This window comes from Ambystoma mexicanum, chromosome 11 (assembly GCF_040938575.1).
Source record: "Ambystoma mexicanum isolate Mex_15411 chromosome 11, UKY_AmexF1_1, whole genome shotgun sequence".
NCBI lineage: Eukaryota > Metazoa > Chordata > Amphibia > Caudata > Ambystomatidae > Ambystoma > Ambystoma mexicanum.
Genome location: NC_090934.1, coordinates 225,182,762 through 225,205,198, shown reverse-complemented (window position 1 = coordinate 225,205,198; position 22,437 = coordinate 225,182,762). Strand labels below are relative to the sequence as shown.

General features: G+C 50.3%; 1 protein-coding gene across 2 annotated transcripts in view; it reads left to right on the top strand.

Moving 5' to 3' along the window:
• Positions 1–3,169: 3,169 nt before the first annotated feature.
• CD164L2 (CD164 molecule like 2) overlaps positions 3,170–22,437 on the top strand; it is a 353,970-nt gene continuing 334,702 nt past the window's right edge. Inside the window, exon 1 of one of the 2 annotated variants that reach the window (XM_069622900.1) lies at positions 3,170–3,523. In XM_069622900.1, the coding sequence (XP_069479001.1) occupies positions 3,436–3,523 (88 nt within the window). In that variant the 5' untranslated portion in view covers positions 3,170–3,435. The remainder of the gene's footprint in view (positions 3,524–22,437) is intronic. The other variant, XM_069622899.1, reaches the window with a different exon arrangement.

Sequence of the window (22,437 nt, the reverse complement as noted above, 5' to 3'; positions counted from 1 at the left end):
GTCCTCTAGATACATTACTACCTTCTCTACACACCTGGGGCTTTTCAGACACAAGCGACTCAGCTTTGGAGTATCGTCGACCGCTGAGATATTTCAAAACAAAATCCATCAGTTCATCAAACATATCCCTCATTGCCTAAACTATAGCGATGACATTCTGATATTTGGCACCACGCAAGAGGCACATGATGACACGCTAAGGAGAGTATATATGGCGATTGAGGATGCCCATCTGACATTAAATGCTGATAAGTGCGAGCTCAGCAAATCGACACTAAAATTCTTTGGACACATATTCTCAAGCAATGGCCTACAACCAGACCAGGAGAAAGTGCAAGCATTAGTGGAAGCCCCTACACCCATTCTGTGTCTGTGGTCAGATCCTTTCTGGGAATGGCGAGCTACTGCACCAGATACATTCAGGATTTCCTGTTGGTTAGCACGCCCCTCCGGTTACTCACCGTAAAGGGGCAGGCATTCTCCTGGTTAAGTGCATGCGAGGAAGCGTTTCAGGAAAACAAAAAACGTATTGCTTCTGCATCCTGCATGGCGTATTACGACCCAGAACTCAACACAGAAGTGATGGTTGATGCCAGCCCTGTCGGTCTGGGGATGATTCTAGCTCAAACAAAACAAGGAGCCTTGCCTGACTCACCGATATGCATAGTAGCGTATGCAAGTCGCAGCCTCTCGGCAACAGAATGTGTATATTCCCACCCAGAGAAGGAGAGCCTTGCAGTTGTGTGGGCATGTGAGCATTAATATCTGTTCCTGTATGGACGTCCATTTACCATCATCACAGACCATCAAGCCCTTACCACCATATCTGGCAAACCAATGGCCAAGATGCCACCACGCATTGCAAGGTGGGGACTCCGGCTGCAAAAATATTTGTTCAATATCATACACCGCCCGGGGAAAGGCAACAACCCGGCGGACTTCCTATCTAGATATCCCCTTCCAGCTCAAGATGAGAGGCAATCCATCAAAGCTAACCAATACATAAACTATCTAATAAGCAACACACTGCCCAAATCAATCACGAGGGCACAACTGTTAGAGGGTTTGAGAAATGACCAGTTACTCCAGAAAATACAAGAAGGCCTGACGAGGCATGTCAAAAGCAGACATGGTTGGCCACTATCTGCAGCTGAAGAGAAACACTTCCACACATTCAGCCTCATAAGATACACGTTGTCTACGTCTCCAGAAGGACTATTGCTAAAGGAAAACAGGTTTGTCATCCCGGCAAATTTGCAGGAGCAAGTGCTTGCATTGGCGCACTCTGGACATTGAGGAATTGTCTCAACAAAAAGACAACTCAGAAGCAAGGTGTGGTTCCCACAGATGGACAAAAGAGTAGAACAAGTGCTAGGTAAATGCATTTTGTGCAAGGCAGTCGCCCCACGCACATTTCCCGACCTCTCAAGATGTCACCAATGCCATTACAGGTATGGGACGAAGTTGCCATCAACATGTTCCGCCCATTAGCCAACCGCAAGTACGTACATGTGATCATCAACGAATTATCCAGATTCCCGGATGTTCATCTAATTCATTCCACCAGTGCCCAGGCGGTGATAATGGCATTAGACAAAACCTTTGATGATTACAGAATTGGTTCTATCGTGAAATCTGACAATGGACCCTCTTTCAGCGGACATGATTTCGCCATGTTTGTGCAACATCTTGGGTTCCAACATCGTAAAATCACACCCTTGTGGCCCCAGGCAAATGGAACTGTGGAGATATTTATGGGAAACCTAAAACACACTCTACAAATATGCTCAATAACCAAAGATTCCTTTATGCAGGCAATATGCACTTTGTTGAGGGACTACAGAAACACACCACATAGCTCGACAGGAATGTGTCCCTCGGCGCTAATGTTTGGGCCAGTGTTAAGAACCACACTGCCACACAATCGCATCGTCAATCTCCCTACTGCATACGCCGAACCCGCACGGACAAAAGACAAAGAGAGCAAAACCAAAATGAAGGAGTATGCTGACCAGAGGAAAAAAGCAAAGCCCAGCAATTTCCAAATAGGAGATCAGGTACTGATACGGCAAACTCAAGACGCTAAAGAAGTCCCTGCCTTCAAGCCAGAAACAATGACTGTGACTCACGTACAAGGGTCCATGATAAGAGCAGCCAGTCCCACTGGCACTGTCACCAGAAACGTGTCATTCTTTCAAACTTTTGAAGGCGACGGGCCTCATGAAAGCAGTGACCCCACAGGATGAGAGGACTCATCTGACCTGGACTCTGAATACAGATAAGATGAAATGGACGCTGATGACAGTGACTGCAGTGCAGATGACACTCCCTACGTGCGCAGCCCCTCTCGAAGGGTGGTCCGCAAGCCTTCGCGGTGGATTGAAGACATGAGTTAACACCCCATGTTTCTTGCTAAGCAAGCGGGTGATGTAATGTCCTCTCTCTATTTGTAATGTCCTCTTTCTATTGTTCATGTTGGGAAATTAGACCCGGTCTTCTTTCTGTTGTTATGTTGAGGGTTGCAACCCACGTGTGGATATGGGCGGAGCTCCCATCCATGCGCCAGTTCACGCTTGATTAATAAAGGGACAACACCTCTACTTCACGTCTCTGTGCCTAATTGTATCGTGTCTTTTATTTGCCCGTCACATTTCTGAGAGCGTGTTCACGACAGGAGCTAACAATGGTGGTGCCAAAAAAGCCGTGGGTTCTAGCGGCCGGAGCTGGCAGGAGACAAGAGGAAGCGCTGACAGTGCCACGTCTCAGAACCATATTTGTAGGCCTGTCAGGGCTCCACCCCTACTAGCCCTGGCCCACTTAAAGCCCTGTTTAAATGCCCATGGAATTCGGTGGGACTCCAGCCCCTCCCCCAGCAAATACACTTTACCCTAAAAATACTATTGCTCTCCGTTGGTTTCAATGGGATCATGCTGTCAGCAAACGTGTATCGCTGTTGACTTCAATTGGGTCTCCCTCAGGAAAAATGCATCACACCCGAAAACAGTGTCTTCATCCATTGACTTCAGAGGGATCACCCTGTCATCTCCATTTACTCCAATGGCATCACCCTCCAAAAACATCTGACATCACCTCCTTGGAGGCGCAGCAGATTGCGATGTATGCCTATTCAGCGTTCCCAGAGGAGCACCGCCGCCGCGCCTCCCTCCCCCACCCCCCGCTTAAGTGCCCAGGTATCTCATGGTGGCACCACCCCCCTCGTCCGGGTACGGCGTCGCCCCACCCCCTCGCCGAGGTATCAGGTGCACGGCTGGCATTCAGCCATCGCGCTATGGGTCCTGCCTGGGGAGATCGCTTTTCAAGAGATCAGGTTTAAGCACCTGACAAACAAACCCAGATCTTCGGAGAGAAGAGGAACGCGCAGGCCCCTCCAGCTGCTGCCTGTCTATCCGATCACCAGCGCGAGCAGACCCCAAGATGCCCCCTCCGGCCGGGCCCTTCCTGCGGGCTTCTGTGACGCTGCTTATCCTGCTGGCGGTGGATAGCGCCTCTACGGCAACCGCAGGTAGGGCACGCTGGAGACCTGGGACCCTGCTACTAGTAGGGTCCGCGGGGGAGCAGGACGCAGGGTGGGTGGGGGTTCGGGGGCACGACCCAGGCTGAGGGTAAGTTATGGAGCAGACCTGCTCCCAGGACACAGCCAGGGAACGGTGGTCCAGGGCCCACGCTCCAGGTAGGGCCAGTAGGAGGCCAGCACACTGACAGGAAGGGTGCGTGGAGGGCCCGGGGGAGGGGCGGAGGCCAGACTGCAGGTAAGGTATGAAGGACTTGGGGTGCACGCAGGTAAGGTACAAAAAGAGCAGGGCCCAGCCTACATGTAGGGTATGCAGGGAAGCAGGATGCATGTAGGTTATAATACGGAGGAAACAGTCTAATCTCGGGAAGAATACAGAGGGAAGTAGCACAGGGACGGCACCAGGGCCGTTCAACCTTTACGGTTGAAATGGTCCCCAAACATCAGATGGGCCGAGCAGCTGCCCTAATATTGGCAGTCTTATGGCGCAGCATCATCTTCTGAAACTCTCACAGCACCATTGTTTCAGCAGGCCATTTATAATGTAAGCACCCACGCTTCCCACACGGTGCGAAGGAGGGCCCCAAACATCATGTTAAAATGGCCCCCCACACAGAGCAGGGCCGAGCACAGAGGTGGGGTGCAGGGGAGCAGGACTCGGGATACAGAAGGGAGCAAAGTCCTTCCGGGAACAGTAAAGAGAGGAGCTGGGTCAAGATTAGAGGATGTGTACAGAGGAAAACATGACCCGAGATCCTGATGGGCAATCAGACATGTATGGAACACAGGTCCAGCTGTGTAGGAAGTGGTGCACGGCCGAGGATGCAGAAGGCACTTGGGGTGAAGCTCCCAACCAAGTGGTGTACAGAGATGAGAATCTGTATGTCCCCACAGTTACCACATTTGACTTCAGCCTGTGTATGGCGGCTAAGCTCTACTTGCCCCCCCTACTCCCCTACCCTTGCCCCACAACTCCCTATTCCCTCTACTTTCCACCACTCCCATCCCGACCACCACCCCAAAAACGGTGTGATAAAATGCAGTAAACTGTCCACTTACTGTTTCCAATTAAATCGCTGTAGTGAGTTGGGGGGATACTCACGGGAGAGGAGGACCAATACTACGTGCATTGGGGTATTTGAGTCCAGTGTGAAACAAAGGCATTTGACTGCACATCACCGCAGCTCTAGTTAGTAGAAGTATGGGTTAACGTTCAGCTTTCAATAATGCACTCTGTTATAGAGATGACTTGCTGACAAACCACACAATAAACCAACCTGACAAATACATACATTCTTGTAGACATATGTGAACAAAAATAACATATTTGTAGTTTTGTTTTCCCCACCCAGAATGAAAAATAATGTAAACCTAAGCAATCACCTCCGGGATTTACAAATGTATTTTCAGTAAAAGCAATTGTGTGAGAAGATCACTGGCTTGCAGTCCTTGTTTGCCACATACATGCAGCTTACTATGCATGATGGGAAGAAAATGTAAAGTTCCACAAAAACTATGTCTCTTAACTAACCACTCATCATGCAAATAGGGAGAATCGGTTTAATTGTCGTACACCTGTCGCTTTGTGTGGGATTTCAGAAGATAATGCGATTATCAAAGTTCTTATGACCCAACACCAGGACTTGTCAGTGACAACAGTTACACCATTGAGCCACCATTAATAAAGAGCTTCCTGTTAAGTCTTATGCTGCTCACAAAGAGAATGTTGGCAATGTTTTTATTTGCATGTCACATTGGGAGGCCCCGCTGAAATTTCTGGGGTGCATTGGTGTCCAGTAATGGGCCTGCCACAAGCATCCTCTAATCACAGCTCTGGTTGTGGGTGAAGTCTCCAAGGCACCCGTGTGCATGTGACCCTGTGAAACAGCAGATGCTTTTAGGAGACCCTGTCGCGGTGGGGGTCTAGAGCGCCAAGAACCAATAATTAGGAACAGAAGTTTGGAAGTTCCTGGCACGGCCTTTTTAGTATAAGATGTGGTCTTCCATGTGTATAGGAGTGAGGAGTGGTCTAACAAACACCGTCGAGTATCCCTGCAGTGAAAGACACATCTATTAGAAAAGTTAACTATAATAGAATCAAGCAGTAGTCAAGAAATGTACAGTCGCACCCGGGCAAGGACTATTAGCCAATGAGGTGGCTGGAACAGCAGGCGAGAATATACATTCCCTGCCCCATGTTCGGCAACTCTAAGCCCTTCCCCCAGGCGGTGGCCATTTTTTTTAAATGTGGGGCAGCAACAGGCGGCCTCTCCCTGTTGCACGCCTACTCCCCCAAGCCAAACCCAAGCAATTACCTGCAGGACCTGGGCTTTGCGCTCCAGTCCGGCGCGAGACCCACTCCTGGTTTCTTTCTTTTTTTTTTCTTCGCTGATTGTTGTCGCTTACGGCAGCCAATCACCAATGGGGAAAAAAGAAAGCAATTCGCACCCCGGATGAACCCCAGAGGGAGAATGGCTTTCACGCCCCACCTTCGCTCAGGCCTACCATGGCTCCTGCTGGTGGGGCGTTACCGGCCATGTCTGTCCCACGCTGGGGCGTGAAAGCCATAAAATAACATATTCAAATGAAAATACTTAGAAGCAAATTAAAATAGGTCAATTCAGGTTCCAATCCGTGGAACACAGCTAAGAGTTTGAAAGTGTCTTACTGCTGTGCTATGCTTCTACGCTACTCGTTAGATAAATCCCACCCCAGTCAGACAGCTCAAGGCGCTAATGCACCTGCTGCAGAGATCTCTCTGGAATATGAAGGGCACAGTGGTGGACCGCCTGCAAATATAGGCCCAGGAAATCTGACGTAACCTTCTAAACAAATGTACTGACATTTAACGTACGCTCCAATACCTCTTTTTATTCAGACGGAAATGTCGTTCTAGGTTGCAACTATCAATGTTCAAGGCGTATCGTAAGTGTATCTCCCATGACTCGAATATTTAGCGTCAGTTCAAAAACATGTGTTCTTTGATAGAAAGGGTAAAATAGCGCAGCGTATCTACAGGTGTCGACTGTATGTTTAACCAAGCATTGGAAACGGCAGTATTGTGTCATTGATTTCGCTGGTGTTCGATATTTCCATTGAATGCCCTTATTCAGACGCCCTTATTGCCATCACATGCAAAGTAATTATGCGAAGTATTTCCTCTACATGCCAGGTACTCACATCATGCACGTGTTTGCCTCCATTACCAGGTACTCAGATCACATAACGGGCATTGCCATTAAAAGCTCAGGTACTGGCATTGCATTGCAGACAGTGCCATTGAAAGCCCATGTACTGGCATGGCATTGCAGGCAGTGCCATTAAAAGCCCATTTACTGGCATTGCATTGCAGGCAGTGCCATTAAAAGCCCAGGTACTGGCATTGAATTGCAGGCAGTGCCATTAAAAGCCCAGGTACTGACATTGCATTGCAGCCAGTGCCATTAAAAGCCTAGGTTCTTGCTTTACATGGCAGGCAGTGCCATTGAAAGCCCAGGTACTGGGATTGCATTTCAGGCAGTGCCATTAAAAGCCCAGATACTATCATTGCATTGCAGGCAGTGCCATTGAAAGCCCATGTACTGGTATTGCATTTCAGGCAGTGCCATTAAAAGCCCAGATACTATCATTGCATTGCAGGCAGTGCCATTGAAAGCCCATGTACTGGTATTGCATTTCAGGCAGTGCCATTAAAAGCCCAGGTACTGGCATTGAATTGCAGGCAGTGCCATTACAAGCCCAGGTGCTTGCAATGCATGTCAGGCAGTGCCATTAAAAGCCTGTGTACTTGCATTGCTTTGCAGGCAGTGCCATTAAAAGCCCAGGTTTTTGCATTTCATGGCAGGCAGTGCCATTAAACGCCTGTGTTCCTGCATTGCCTTGCAGGCAGTGGCATTAAAAGCCCAGGTGCTTGCATTGCATGGCAGGCAGTGCCATTTAAAGCCAGTGTACTTGAATTGCCTTGCAGGCAGTGCCATTAAAAGCCCAGGTACTTGCATTGCAGGCAGTGCCATTAAAGGCCCAGGCATTTGCATTGCAGGCAGTGCCATTACAAGCCCAGGTACTTGCATTGCATTTCAGGCAGTGCTATTAAAAGCCCAGGTACTTGCATAGCATTACAGGCAGTGCCATTAAAAGCCTGGGTACTTGCATTGCATGGTGGGCAGTGCAATTAAAAGCCCGTGTACTTGCAGTGCATTCCAGGTAGTGCCATTGAAAGCCCATGTACTGGCATAGCATTGCAGAAAGTGCCAATTAAAACCCCGGACCTTGCATTGCAGACCGTGCTATTCAAAGTCAGATACTGGCATTGCATTGCAGTCAGTGCCATTGAAATCCCAGGTATTTGCATTGCATGTCAGGCAGTGCCATTACAAGGCCATGTACTTGCATTGCATTGCAGGCAGTGCCAATAAAAGCATGGGTACTTGCAATGCATGGCAAGCAGTGCCATTATCGGCCCAGATATCTGCATATTACAGGCAATGCCATTAGCAGCACAGGTACCTGCATTGCATTGCAGGCAGTGCCATTAAAAGCTCAGGTACCTGCATTGCATTGCAGGCAGTGCCAGTAAAAGCCCAGGTACTTCCCGTGCATGGCAGGCGATGCCATTAAAAGCCCAGGTGCTTGTATTGCATGGCAGGCAGTGCCATTACAAGCCTGTGTACTTGCATTGCCTTGCAGGCAGGGTCATTAAAAGCCCAGGTACTTGCATTGCAGGCAGGGCCATTAATGGACCAGGTATTTACATTGTAGGCAGCACCATTAAAAGCCCAGGTACTCGCATTGCATGTCAGGCAGTGCTATTGAAAGCCAAGCTACTGGCATTGCATTGCAGGTAGTGCCATTAAAAGCCCAGGTACTCGCATTGCATGCCAGGTAGCACCATTAAAAGCCCAGGTACTCGCATTGCATGTCAGACAGTGCTATTAAAAGCCAAGCTACTGGCATTGCATTGCAGGTAGTGCCATTAAAAGCCCAGGTACTTACAATGCATGTCAGGCAGTGCTATTAAAAGCCATGCTACTGGCATTGCATTGCAGGTAGTGCCAATAAAAGCCCAGGTACTTACATTGCATTGTAGGCAGTGCCATTAAGGCCCAGGTACTGGTATTACATGGTAGTCAGTGCCAGTAACAGCACATGTACATGCATTGCATTGCAGGCAGTGCCATCAAAAGCCCATGTACTTGCATTGCAGGCAGTGCCATTAAATTGTGTGTGCTGCGGCCACAAGCCCCCAAATGCCATATAAGCACACAGAACATATGACACGCGTTCCCATCAGATGCTCAGCTGCTTGCATGATATTTCTTGTATTGTGAGACACCAGGCATTTATTTGGCACGTCGACCGCAAGTGCAGTAGAATGAACACACAGCGGAGGCAGTGCCCTCACCGTGCACCTTTACACAGGAAGCACTGGGAAGCCATCTTGCCAAGTGATTCTTTATTTCACTTGTCTGAACCATGTACTCCTCCCACTCATATCGCGGGGTCTTCCTTTGATCTAAACGTTGCTCCTCATCCTCTTGATACTCCTGTTTCTGCATTTCATGTTCTTTCTGCCTGTCACCTTTTTCTTGGATTAATTAATCAGAGGTCGAAGTGGGCGGGAGCGGTCGCGAGCGTTGCTCCCATACTTTTTATTTTTAAGTTTCATTTTTCCTATACTTTTATTTTAAAAAGAAACCACTCCGGAATGGATTCGTTTTAAAATAAAAATGTAGGAAGAAGTTGAAGCTTGCACTTCAGTGCACTGCACTACACATTCCCATAAACAGAAGGTGTATTTTTTGGGGGGTTTGGATTGTGTGTGGGAGGGGAGCAGGGATGGGGTTGGGTGGAGCGGGGCAGTCCAGCAGGGAACATAGTTCCACTACTTCATTTTGTACACTTCGACCGCTGGAATTAATTGGATCTACGTGATTTTTCCATCACGGAAAAGTCAGCGACGGAAATGTTCGCATGGGAAATGTACGCACTACAAATGTTCGTACATTTCCCATGCGAACATCCATTAAAAAACCATCCATACATAAACCGCCACCCACACCCCCAACATACCCCCACCACCCTACTTACCTTTCTTTCCTTCACGCGGTGTCCTTGCAGCGCCGGTTCCCTTTCACTTCCGTGATCGGGAGCCAGTGCCACAGGGTCCTTTTCTTTTTTGTAGTTCTTTTTTTTTTTGGGCAGCTGCAGGGGTGTCCCCCGCAACACCCACTCACTATACTGTATAGTGCAGGCCGTGCCATTAAAATCCCAGGTTTTTGCATTGAGCGGCAGGTAGTGCCCCCCAACTGCCGGAGGCCAAGGGCTACGCGCAGCGAGGACCCGCCTGCCCGAGGGACGGACTGTGGGAACAGAGTGGAGACGTGTCACGCAGCATCCTGTGCGGCTGAAATAAACTGGCAGAAGATTAGCTGAATCCGAGAGCTGCAGACAACGCATTCACCGCCGCGCAGGCATGCCCGCCCATGAAATAAACTGGTGGCCTGGATCACGTCAGGTGAAACCTCCCCCTGATCGAAACGAACCAGCAGAAAATCAGCCGAACCCTGGTGCCGCAGCCCCTGCACACCAGAAGGCCGCACACTCGCCAGCTCCAATACCGTCAGGGATCCACCGCTGAACGCTCCGCAAGCACACCAATCCAATACCAGGAGCGGACATTCAAAACATAGCAATCTGCCCACCTTTCCAAGGCCCACCACTGGCATACTACGCATAGCTAATAAGAAACGAAATCCCCCCCTCACAGCGCTAACAGAACGATCCGAAGCTGGCAGGGGCTACGGCGGCTCTCTCGCTGGCTTGACAAAGGAACAGAAATGTAGAAAACATGCTCAGGAAACGATGATCAGGTTGCAATTCTGCAGTGCACCCAAGTAGAGACCTCCTGAAATGGACTGCGACACACGCAGTAAACAAAAACTGGGTCACCCAATTCTAAGGAAACACTCTCCCAGCAATATCCATTATCGCGAATTTAGACAGTGGTGGAAGCCAGAATCCTCTCAGAACTGGGCAGAAATCGCAGGCAACAGACAGCAAGGAGACGGCAAATACCAGAAAGAATAAGGTGCATTCTAAATGTAAAAGCTTAATGCAGAACCAATGCAAGGTTGCATAAGGTGACTTATACTCCAAGCCACCCAATACTCTTTCCTTGAAAGACACAACGTTATTTAACGTGCTGCCAGTCGCCTACTGACGGCGGTCATGAGCGGGGGAAGAGGGCAGTTGGGAGCAATAAAACAACCATCAAAGACAGAAGGAACAAGCTCTCAGCTCGGGTTGGCATAGATCTGGAGGCACCCAACTAAAAAAGTCCACCCTTGGAAACATACTAGTACAGCCTGGTAGATCACAGCCTCCAGAAAACCCAATAACACAGGACAGACCATTGACAGCCCCACCTACCTGAAAACAACAAGAATAAGGTAGTGTGAAATACACAGTAGTACTACAGCCCCTCACACTATAGGCTGAGCGTAGTCCAAAACCCCTCCGCTCTAGATCGAAGCCTAAGAGGGCGAAAGGCAGACCAACACTCCCCCGACCAGCCAAGAAACAAGCCAGTCCTTCCAACTTAATAACTACCATACACACTGTCATGAATCGGCAATATCGACCCTTCTGGTCTGCCTGGTCTCTCAGTCAATAACCACTACTCCGTTCACCTTCAACATGGCCGACGCCATGTCTTCGGTGCAGTCTAGTCTTCTGTGTGGATCACATGCTCCCTTGAAAACAGGCCCGCCTCCGCGCGTCTCAACGCTTTGCTTGCCTGCGCCTCGCCCAGCAAGTTGTGTTCTAGCACCTAGCCCCCTTTTCTTTGCGAATCTTGGTAACCATCCATCCTTCCTTCCTGGTCCCCCCTTCCTATTCCTTTCGTGTGGTCAATTCGGAACCTAGTTGCCCTATATTCCTTATCCTGGTTCCGACCTGGACCCTTCCTGGAACACTGAACGTAACCCGAGCCCCGGCGCCACCGCGACTGGGAGTCACTGACTGCGCGCTCACCGAAAAGCAGCAGACTGGATTCAGAAGACTCTAGAGCTTACCTTTATAAGGCACGCTCATCCAGGAAAAAGAAACCCGCGAACTCAAAAAAGAAATCCACAAGAAGCAAACAGGTGAGTCACTACGAATCTGAGGACTCACATTCTGACAGTTTGAGACGCCAACAGACTACAACTATTTCCACCATGGAGGCAGCCGTTCAAGACCTAATGAGAGGTATGCAGGAACTCACTACTGAAGTGCAGAATCTTAAGGCTGAAAATGATGCCTTAAAACAGCTTGTTTCATCCAGGGACTCAGCATATCAGGAAAGTGCATCGGTAGGAGGCATTGTGGACAAGTATGATGGGAATCCAAAAACCTTTGCTTCCTTCCTGGACCTTTAAACCATACTACTTCACTACCCCCAGAGCTAAGGTGGGGTTCATGATCTCTCATCTATCTGGCAACGCACTGGCCTGGGCTACTCCTTTAGTCTCCGCTGGGGATTCGGTACTTGACAATTATGATGAATTTGTTTCTGCCCTCAAGGCCATGTTCGACCGCCCCGAACAGGTGTATTCCGCCCAGGAAAAATTGTTAGAATTCCGGCAGGGAAATCAGGATATGTTGACATATGTTACCCATTTCAAACAATTGGCTAAGGATGCTAACTGGACCCCAGAACCCTGTTTTACCTTGTTCATGGAGAAATCCCGCAGGTTCATACCCACATCTAATGCATGCTGCAGACTTTTGAGGGAAGTACTGATGCAGCTGAACCGGGGAATAGTAATATTGATGTAGGAATTTAAAATGAATGAGCTTAAAGTTAGTGTTAATTGCCCCCTTTCTAATACCCTCACAACAGTACGTCCACACATCTGCCGGTACCTCCCTGCCCAACAGCTTTCCCCACTCCTCCCGTGATGACTTTGCAGTCGACAATTTATCCTCCAGGGCTATTGCATACAGCTTGGAGAGCAACCTCCGATCCAGGTCCCCCTTTATCACCCGGTCTAACAACCGACCCACCGGGGGCTGCTCAGGGAAGGACGAGAAGAGCCGCTGCAGCGACACTCGCAGCCTGAAGTAAAAAAATACATCCAGCGCAGATAGGGCCCAATGTCTCTCAGCTGATCAATGGTGATAAACGTACCGTCCGGGAACAAATCTGCAAATTTGGTAATCCCCACTCGCTTCGTCATGGCAACGTAACCCGCCTCGCTGGTCACAGGTAACCTCGGAATAAATATGGCCGGGAGTTCAGGCAAAAAAAGTATACTACCCCTAGGTTTACATTCCAGAAGGGACCAAGCCCTACACGTCAACCCAATCAAGGTCCGGGCCACCTCAGGGCAAACTCGAGCCATCAGAATAACCGACCTCACCAACGCCGGGGATGCTATTGACCGCTCAACATGCCTGTGTTCTGCCGCCATCCCATACCAGTACCTTAGATAACTAGCTTGGTCCACATGGTAGTATAATTCAAAATCAGGCAGGGCCAGGCCTGCCCCCCAGACAGGTGCAGTGAGCCTGTCCCACGAAACCCACGCCTGCTTCCCAGCCCAAAGAAACCGAAGCACTGCCAACTTAAGATCTTGAAAGTACCTCTCCCATATCCCTGGCTAAAGTGATCCCCAAGTACCGGGTACTGAGCATATCCCACTGAAACCCCCATGTATCCTGAAAGCGGACCGGGCTGTCCGTCAAGGGAAATATCACTGACTTCCCAACATTCACTTTTAGCCCCGAGAGCTCCCCAAATTGCTCAACATCTTGCATAACCGGGTCCAGATTAACCTCAGGGTGGCGCAGGAACAGGACCATATCATCCGCATACAGCGAAATCACCACGTTGTGGGTGAACAACTGAATCCCCCGATGAATATGTAGCTCCCGCACTCTCTCAGCCCAGGGCTCTATCGCCAGAGCGAACAATAAGGGGGACAAAGGACACCCCTGGCGCGTCCCCCACTGAAGCGGAATTAATGCAGTCGTCTGCCCATTGACCCTCACCCTAGCAACCGGCTTATCATACAGAAGTGACACTAAGGACAAGAAAACTCCCCCTCAGGCCCAACCTACGCAAGACCGCAAACAAAAAATGGCCATTCAATAGAATCAAAAGCCTTAGCGGCATCTAACAAAACCGCAACAACCGGATCTGTGCTCGGTAAGGCGGCTAGCAGCCCAAACATTCGCCTGAGGCCAAATGACGTTGACCGCCCAGGAATAAAGCCTGCCTGATCAGCCCTTACCAGCGTTGGCATCAACGGCGTTAGGTGTGACACCAAGATCTTATTGTCCGAGTTGATCAGGGATATCGGGCGGTACGAGGAGCAATCTCCCTCCGGTATCCCTGGTTTCAACAACACCATCACCAAAGCCTCCCTAAGAGACTCCGGCAGCGACCCTCAGTCACCGCCTCCTGATATACCCGCAGCATATAAGGCACCAGTTTGTCAACAAAGCTCTTGTAAAATTCAGCCGTGAAGCCATCCGGATCCGGGGAGTTCCCATTAGGTAAGGACTTTATGACCTCCTTCACCTCCTCTAATGTCACCGGCCTGTTCAACCACTCCCTCTGTTCCTCAGAGCACCAAAACAGACCTACCTGGTCGAGATAAGCTTTGATTTCCGCTTGTGCAGCGTGGGATTGGGTAGCATACAGGCGAGTATAAAATGTATGAAACTCGCAGAGTATCGCCTCATCCTCAAAATGGTCCGTCCCCCCCTCGTCCGTAATTACCGCCACCTTGCCACCCGAAGCATTCAAACGCTTCATCCTGGCTAGTGAACGGCCCAAGCCTGACCCTCACTATACTTCCGAGGGGCCGATCTATCCCACATGTACTTAATCTCCCGCTGTGCCAACGCGTGGAATTCCTGAAGGCTCTTCATTATTTCGCCTTGCTGAGTTTTGGAAGGGACAAGGGCCGCCTCCTGCAAGGCGCATATCTCCGCTTCTTTCTCCATTAAATCTTTGCGTATTCTCCTCAATATACCCGCCTCCTTAGCCATGCACTCTCCCCACACTACACACTTAAAACCGTCCCATAGGGTGCCCGCCGAGGATACCAACCCCTCGTTCAGCTCAAAATAACTATCGATGGCTTTCCCTAACTCCTCCCTAAAGACTTTGTCCGTGAGCTCATCACTCTTGAATCTCCACGGGGCACTTCCCCCGGACCGCCCTCTCAGCCGAATAGCTAATAAAACCGGGCCATGATCAGAAAGAGTACGGGCCAAAATCTCCACCTCGGTTATCTGCCCCATGAGGTCCTCGGACACTAAGAAGTAATCCAAACGTGCGGCCGAGTTGTGCGGCGCTGAGTAATGCGTATATTGATTAACCATAGAGTACTGCACCCTCCAGATGTCTGCTAACCGCCACACCGCCATCATGCCCCGGAGTTTAACAGAGCTCTTACTACACAAACGGGGATGAGGGCCCGTCCGATCGCAAACAGGGTCTAGCACTGTGTTAAAATCCCCTGCCCACAAGATCTCCCCTGTAGGCATGCCCGCCATTTGCTTCTCCACCCGCTCCAACGGCTCAGCCGTGTCCCGGTTAGGGCCGTAGTAGCAAATTAACGTATATAGCCTCCCTTGGATAACTCCCTGTACTATGAGCGCTCTCCCCTCCTGGACCTTTAGTAACCTAGTCATACGAAATCCCACTGAGCTTTGCACTAAAATACCCACGCCCCTGGAAAGGAAGAATACGAAGAAAAATACCTATGGCACCCCCAACCTTTGCAAAACTCTATTCCGAGTCCACCGTCAAATGGGTTTCTTGGAGGAAGGCCACCCCTATTTGGTGACGCTGCAAATATTGCAACACCTTTCGCCACTTCGGTGGACTATTAAGGCCCCTTACATTCCAGGTCAGTAGTCTAAGTGCCACCATTATAAAGTATCCCAAAGCCTACTGCCCACGTGACAGCCCACCCCTCGAAGAGCGGCATTCCCCGTGCCATTAATCCCCCACCTCCCACCCCTACCAACAACTCCCCAACTTGTCGGTGCACCACCGCCCCTCTCCCCGACCCACCCCCCTGAGCTCCACCCCGCACCCCCGCCGGCAACCCCAACTCTCCGGCCTCCTAAACACCCTCAACATGCACTCAACCAGCTTGCGCACTGGGGGTAGCTACAAGCCGGACCCTCCAGCACCCATCCCGAGTATTCTGATAACTGCTCCAAGGATCAAATCAAAACAACCCGCAGGACCCTGCCCGGGGCTTAGGCCCCATGCTCCTCCCCACATCAAGTGTCATTGTCATCCAGCTGCCTGGGTGACGCTGGTAAAATATCCAAAAAGGATGCAGCCTCCTTGGGGGTCTGGATCTATGTTCCACCCGGAGTTTGGCCGGGTATAGCATCGCATATTTCAAATTTCTGTCCCACATCCAGAAACATCTTCCTGACTGCTTGCACCTTGTCTGAGAAGTCCGGGAAAAACGTAATAGTGTCCTCCTTATAGGTGACATTCCCCTTCTCCCTTGCCTTCCGGAGCACAGTGTCCCGGTCCCTGTAATTCAGCAGACGGGCTATCAACGGTCTCGGTGAGGCTCCAGGAACCGGCCTCCTTCCACTGGGAATTCGATGTGCCCTCTCCACCACACACAAGGGGGAAAAACCCTCTGGGCCCAGTGCCTCCTTCAGGATTCCTTCTACCAGAGCCTCCATATCTCTCTGATTCGCCGATTCGGCCAGGCCTACAATTCTAATGTTATTTCTTCTTGACCTCGATTCGAGGTCCTCCTGCTTCTCCTTGAGCTCCTTCAAGGCCTTCCGCATTCCAGCCGTTTCGCCCGACACTGAGGCCGCCACATCCGCCACTCCGGATATCCGACCCTCCGCCTCATCCAAACGTTCCCCATGTTTGTCCAGGCGGACCTGCATGTGATCAACCTTACATGTCAGTGTGTCCAACTTCCCATCAAGAGACTGTATCCCAGTCTGTAACTGCGCAAACATGGCCTTGATATCCCGAAAAGCCACAACAGGATCCGTCTCAGACTCCGGGGCTTGCAGCTCAGGTGCGTCTATTATCACCCCATTGGTTTTAGTCTGAGCAGACACGTCGAAGTGCAGTTTAGACTGATGTTTGCCACTCTTACTCACCTTTGACATGGTCCCCCGGGGGAAAAAAAAGGGGCAGAGGGCACCAGGCACCACACAGCACTTCTCACCCGGTAGCACACCCGCCTCCAAACTGCAGCTCCCTGTATATCCAACTCCACTAACAGTAAGGAGCAGGGGCAGAACCGAGCACCACAGTCAGCAGTGCCACAGACTTCTGGAAATATAGCAATATCCCGCAAGTATGGCTCCGCCGCGCCGATCAGTAAGCAAGGACCCCCTCCAAGGGACAGCACCAGGTCAACACTGCCACTGGCGCAGTCTCCGTGTCCCGTTCCTAATTCCTTAGCAGGGAACCTGGGCGCCTTCCTTTCCAGGTGTGGGAGACCGCCAGAGGAAGTCCATAAATCACTGCCACAGCCTGAAAAGCATTATGCATAAGGCACAGTATGTTCCAGAGGGAGCCGCCGCCGCAAGTCTACACAGCAGAACGGGGCCCTCACCAGTCCTCGCCCCAGTCGACTGGCAGAAATGCGCGGGCCGTCCCCTCCAGGCCGTGCGCCCCACTGCCTGCACAAGGACGCCATCAGACCCCGGGCACCTCTGACTCGTGCCCGCATCACCTCCTCAATCCTCGGCCGCTCCGGCCTGTGGGGACCGCACAGGAAAGCACACGGGGAGCTCCACTCACGGGCCAGCAGGCACCCTCAGGAGACCGCCGCTTCTCCTCGGATCCTCCCAGCTCACCAGAGCTACGCTGCAGGAGGGCCGCCACAGCCGTCCCACGGGGCCGCACTGCCACACAGCTGCTGGGCGAGCTCCCCCTCAGATCGAGCACCGGAGCCTCCCCGCCAAGGGCTGCACACTCCTCCTCACTGCTCCGCCACTGGGGCCAGTGAGCCCCCTGCCTCCATGCCCCTCGGTCCTCCGGTCACCAGAGCTCCGCTCCGCGGTCCGGCCCGCCACCGAGCAGCCCCTACTCCACTCCACGCAGCGATTTACAGCTGCCGGAGATTGCCGCCGCTTGTTTCCGGAGAGGCACCGCTTCACTCCCCCGAGGCTCGGCACCATCCGAAACCAAGACAGAGCAACAGATGGCTATTACAGAGCAATTAGCTGCAGGATAAATGTCTGAATGTTCCCGGGCGCTGGAGAGCTTCACAGACCTGCGGCCATATTGGTCAGGCTCTCTATCGCCCCCGCGAGCATCTCTATTTTTTGTACCTAAAAAGGATACTAAGGAACTCGTCCATGCCTGGACTACCGGGGCTTGAATAAATGTACCTTGAAAGACAGATACCCCTTGCCACTCATTTCGGACATCCTGGAGGCCTTACGTGGAGCCGTGATATTCACTAAGCTGGATTTAAGAGGGGCTTACCATCTGATTCGCATAAAGGAGGTCGACGAATAGAAGACGGCCTTTTGGACCCCCTTTGGTCACTATGACTATCTGGTGACGCCATTCGGCTTTGCAAATGCTCCTGCCGTATTCCAGCGCTTCATGGATCCGGTTTTTTCTGACATGTTGTTTCTTTTCGTCATCGTCTACTTAGATAATATCTTGATTTATTCACAAGACCCGGCCTTGCACCAGAAACACGTCTCTATGGTCCTACAATGAATGTGTAAACACCATTTGTCGGCCAAACCCGAGAAGTGTATTTTCCACGTATCCACAGTTAAATACTTAGGGTTTGTATTAAGTCCTCAAGGGGTAGCCACGGATCCATCTAAAGTAGAAGCAATCCTTTCTTGGCCAGCCCCAACCACAGTGAAACAGGTGCAGTCATTCCTAGGGCTTGCTCATTTCTACAGGAAATTCATCCCTTCGTTCTCAGCTATTGTTCAACCCATCGTCCATCTGCTAAAGAAAGATACTCTCTTCCAATGGACTGCCAGCCAAGAAACTGCCTTTCAGAAACTCAAACATCTGTTTATTAGCGAACCCATCCTGGCTGAACCAGACACTACCAAACCCTTCCTGGTAGAAACTGATGCTTCCGAAAATGCTATCAGGGCAGTCCTTAAGCAAGAAACTGAAGACAGATTGGAACACGCAATTGCTTATTTGTCACGAACATTACAGCATAGCGAAACTCATTACTCAGTCCTGGAGAAAGATCTACTCGCCATCAGACAAGCCTTCACAGATTGGCGTCACCTCCTTTTGGGTGCAAGATATCTGGTTGTGGTAAGGACCGACCATCTCAATCTCCTGGTTTTACAGGCCATGGAATGCCGAAACAGTCGCCAGGCAAGATGGGCCTACTTTTTTGCCCAATATCAATTCAGCATTCAACCCGTTCCTGGTCCATCCAGTGTAATAGCAGATGCTCTCTCCCGAAGATCAGATTACATAAAAGAGGATGTACCACTCCTTCCTAAAATGTTTCCCGACAAGGTGTTCATAGCACAGGCTAACTCACTCTTAGAAATGATACGTGAAGAGACTGCAACATGTGACATTTGGAAGGAGTATATTACAGACAATCCCTGGACTCTCTCAATCAAGGATTGATACCTCTTTAAGGACAAGTGTTTGGTTGTTCCTACCCAGAAAGTTCAATCCAAGATTATGAGTCTCTGTCATGACACGTTTCATTCCGGGCACCGTGGCATTATGGCCACTTATCAGACAATCAGAAGAAACTTCCGGTGGCCTCAGATGCGCTCTGACGTACGCGCCCATATACAAGCCTGTTCAGTCTGCAACCAGAACAAGATCGACAACAGGAAGCCAGTAGGTTTGCTTCATCAACCAGAATTACCATCTCGACCCTGGGAAATCATTGCCACAGACTTTATTGTGGACCTTCCTCCCTCCAGAGGATTCACCACCATAATGGTCACAATAGACCTCTTTTCCCACATGGCTCATTTTCCCTCTTTAACCAAACTACCTTCAGTGCCGGAGATGGCTGGGATCTTTGTCACTCACATATTCCGGTTACATGGACTACCCTCCAAAATCATCTCTGATCGCGGACCACAATATGTTTCCAGATTCTGGAATCATCTTTGTCGACAATTGGGTATTCAACATGCATTGTCATCAGGTTACTATCCACAAACAAATGGAATTACTGAGAGAGTAAACCAAACCCTGGAACAGTATCTACGTTGTTTCGCATCTAAGGTACAAGATGACTGGTCGCTCCTGATTCCTGTAGCTGAATTTCCCTACAATATTTCAGATCATTCCACGACAAGGATCAGTCCATTTTTGTGTAACCAAGGGTTCCACGCTTCAGTATTACCCACACTCTTGCCACCACCCACATTGACTCCTTCAGTAGACGCTTGGATTGCTCAACTAATCTACATTCACAAGCAAGTTAAGGAATATCTAGAAAAGGCCAGGATGCACATAAAGAGGTTTGCGGATACCAAAAGGCGTCCCGAGCCTTCTTACACTGTCAGAGATAAAGTTTAGCTCTCATTGCGTTATCTACCAAGACATCTGAGACCCAACAAGTTGGCTCCTCGTTTCTACGGACCCTTCACAGTAACAGAGATCATCAACCGAGTCGCCTTTCGACTCCAATTATCCGCCACTTGGAAAAAGATCCATCCTGTTTTTCATACATCACTGCTGAAACCCTTCCACCAGTCAACCAAGCCAAGTCTCCGACCTCCTCTGCTCCTTATTGACAGTCAAATCGAGTTCGAAGTGTCCCGGATCTGTGATTCCAGATACAGAAGAGGTCGTCTCCAATATTTGGTGGAATGAAAGGTCTATCCACCTAGCGAACAAACTTGGGAACCAGTCTCCAGTATGAATGGACCATGCCTATTGCAACGTTTTCATCGGGCTCATCCAGGAAAGCCGGGTGGACTGGAGTTTAGGAGGAGGCATGCTGTCATGAATCAGCGATATCGACCCTTCTGGTTTGCCTGGTCCCTCAGTCAATAACCCCTACTCCGTTCACCTTCAACATGGCCGACGCCATGTCTTCGGTGCAGTCTAGTCTTCTGTGTGGATCACATGCTCCCTTGAAAACAGACACGTCCCCGCGCCTCTGCGCGTCTCAACGCTTTTCTTGCCTGCGCCTCGGCCGGAAAGTTGTGTTCTAGTACCTAGCCCACTTTTCTTTGCGAATCCTGGTAACTATCCATCCTTCCTTCCTGGTCCCCCCTTCCTATTCCTTTTGCATGCTCTATTCGGAACCTAGTTACCCTGTCTTCCTTATCCTGGTTCCGTCCTGGACCCTTCCTGGAACATTGAACGTAACCCGAGTCCTGGCGCCGCCACGACCAGGCGTCACTGACCTGCGCGCTCACCGAAGCACAGCAGACTGGATTCAGAAGACTCTAGAGCTTACCTTTATAAGGCATGCTCGTCCAGGAAAAAGAAACCCACGAACTCAAAGAAGAAATCCACAAGAAGCAAACAAGTGAGTCACAAATCTGAGGACTCAGATTCTGACACACACTAGCAATCAAACTTGAGGAGATCCTACAGAGTCTGCCTTGCACCGGCAGTTGAAGACACTGACTCGCTGCTACCAGTGCATACTCGCCAACGCGTAGTCCGCTCACACACACTATGTGGATGACCGACAAGTCACAATCCAAGCTGAACCTCGAGCCTGGCAACTCCTCTAAAACACCCCGATCTAACAGTGGAGTCACCAACAATGACACCCCCCAGGAAGATGATCACTCTCAACCCCTCGATATCAGAGAAATTCTTCTTGAGCTGCAACCCGGGATTGGGAATTTAGACAGCAAAATTGATGAGCTCTCATACAAACTGGACCAACTACAACACAGACTCAACAACCATACCGAACGTCTGGATACGGTAGAACAACGAGTATCCAACCTGGATGACGGTGCAATAAATTTAACACCCAGGGTGCTCACATTGGAAGCTCAAATGGAAACAGCAAACGCTCAAAGCGAAGATTTAGAAGGACAATCCAGGAGAAATAACGTAAGGATAGTGGGAGTCAGAGAACAACAGCTACAGACGAGGATAGAGGACCACGTCGACACGCTATGCACAGAGCTATTCGGGTCAGAGGCACTGTCACGCCTGTTAGTGGTTGAGAGAGCCCACCGGATCCCAGCGACAAAGCCAATTTCAGGGGCTCCACCTCGCCCAATCATCGCAAAACTACTCAATTATAAAGATTGGGATACAATCCTGAGACTCGCGAGAGAGAAGGGTGAGCTACAGCATGATGGCGACACCATTCATTTCTATCTGGACTTCTCACCAGCTGTTCAAGCACAAAGGAGATCCTTTACACACGTGAAACACAGACTCAGGGACAACCACCTTACTCAATGCTCTTCCCCGCTAGGCTTCGAGTTCAACACAATGGGAGGATCCATATTTTTCAGTCACCTGAAGTAGTTAGCACATACCTGGATCAGGCAGTATGCGGGCTACCAAATAACATTGTGAGTCTCCAACAGAGAGATAGAGCATGAAGAGACCCGCCGTAACCAGCAACCAGAAAATGAAACAAAGTACAGGTTTAAGAACAACCCCACCGGGGGAAAAAACGTATGAGCAAATTCTCTTGGGCCGCAGGACTTGGAAGGCCCCCAGTGCCCCTGGTGCAACAAAGTTAGAAGTCCACCGGTTCAAAGTTGGCAGGGAGGGAGAAGATTACGAGCAGGTTGGGGGTTGCTCGTGCGTTGGGAGGGAAAACAGAATGCAAGTTTCGGCGTGATACGTCCTGCACTGTAACCGCAGCGGGACCTCACCCTATTGTATGTAACTAAGTTCTTGCAACCCTCTTGCTGCCTTGCGCCTGGTTACCCCTGGGTTTGGTGCGCACTATAAA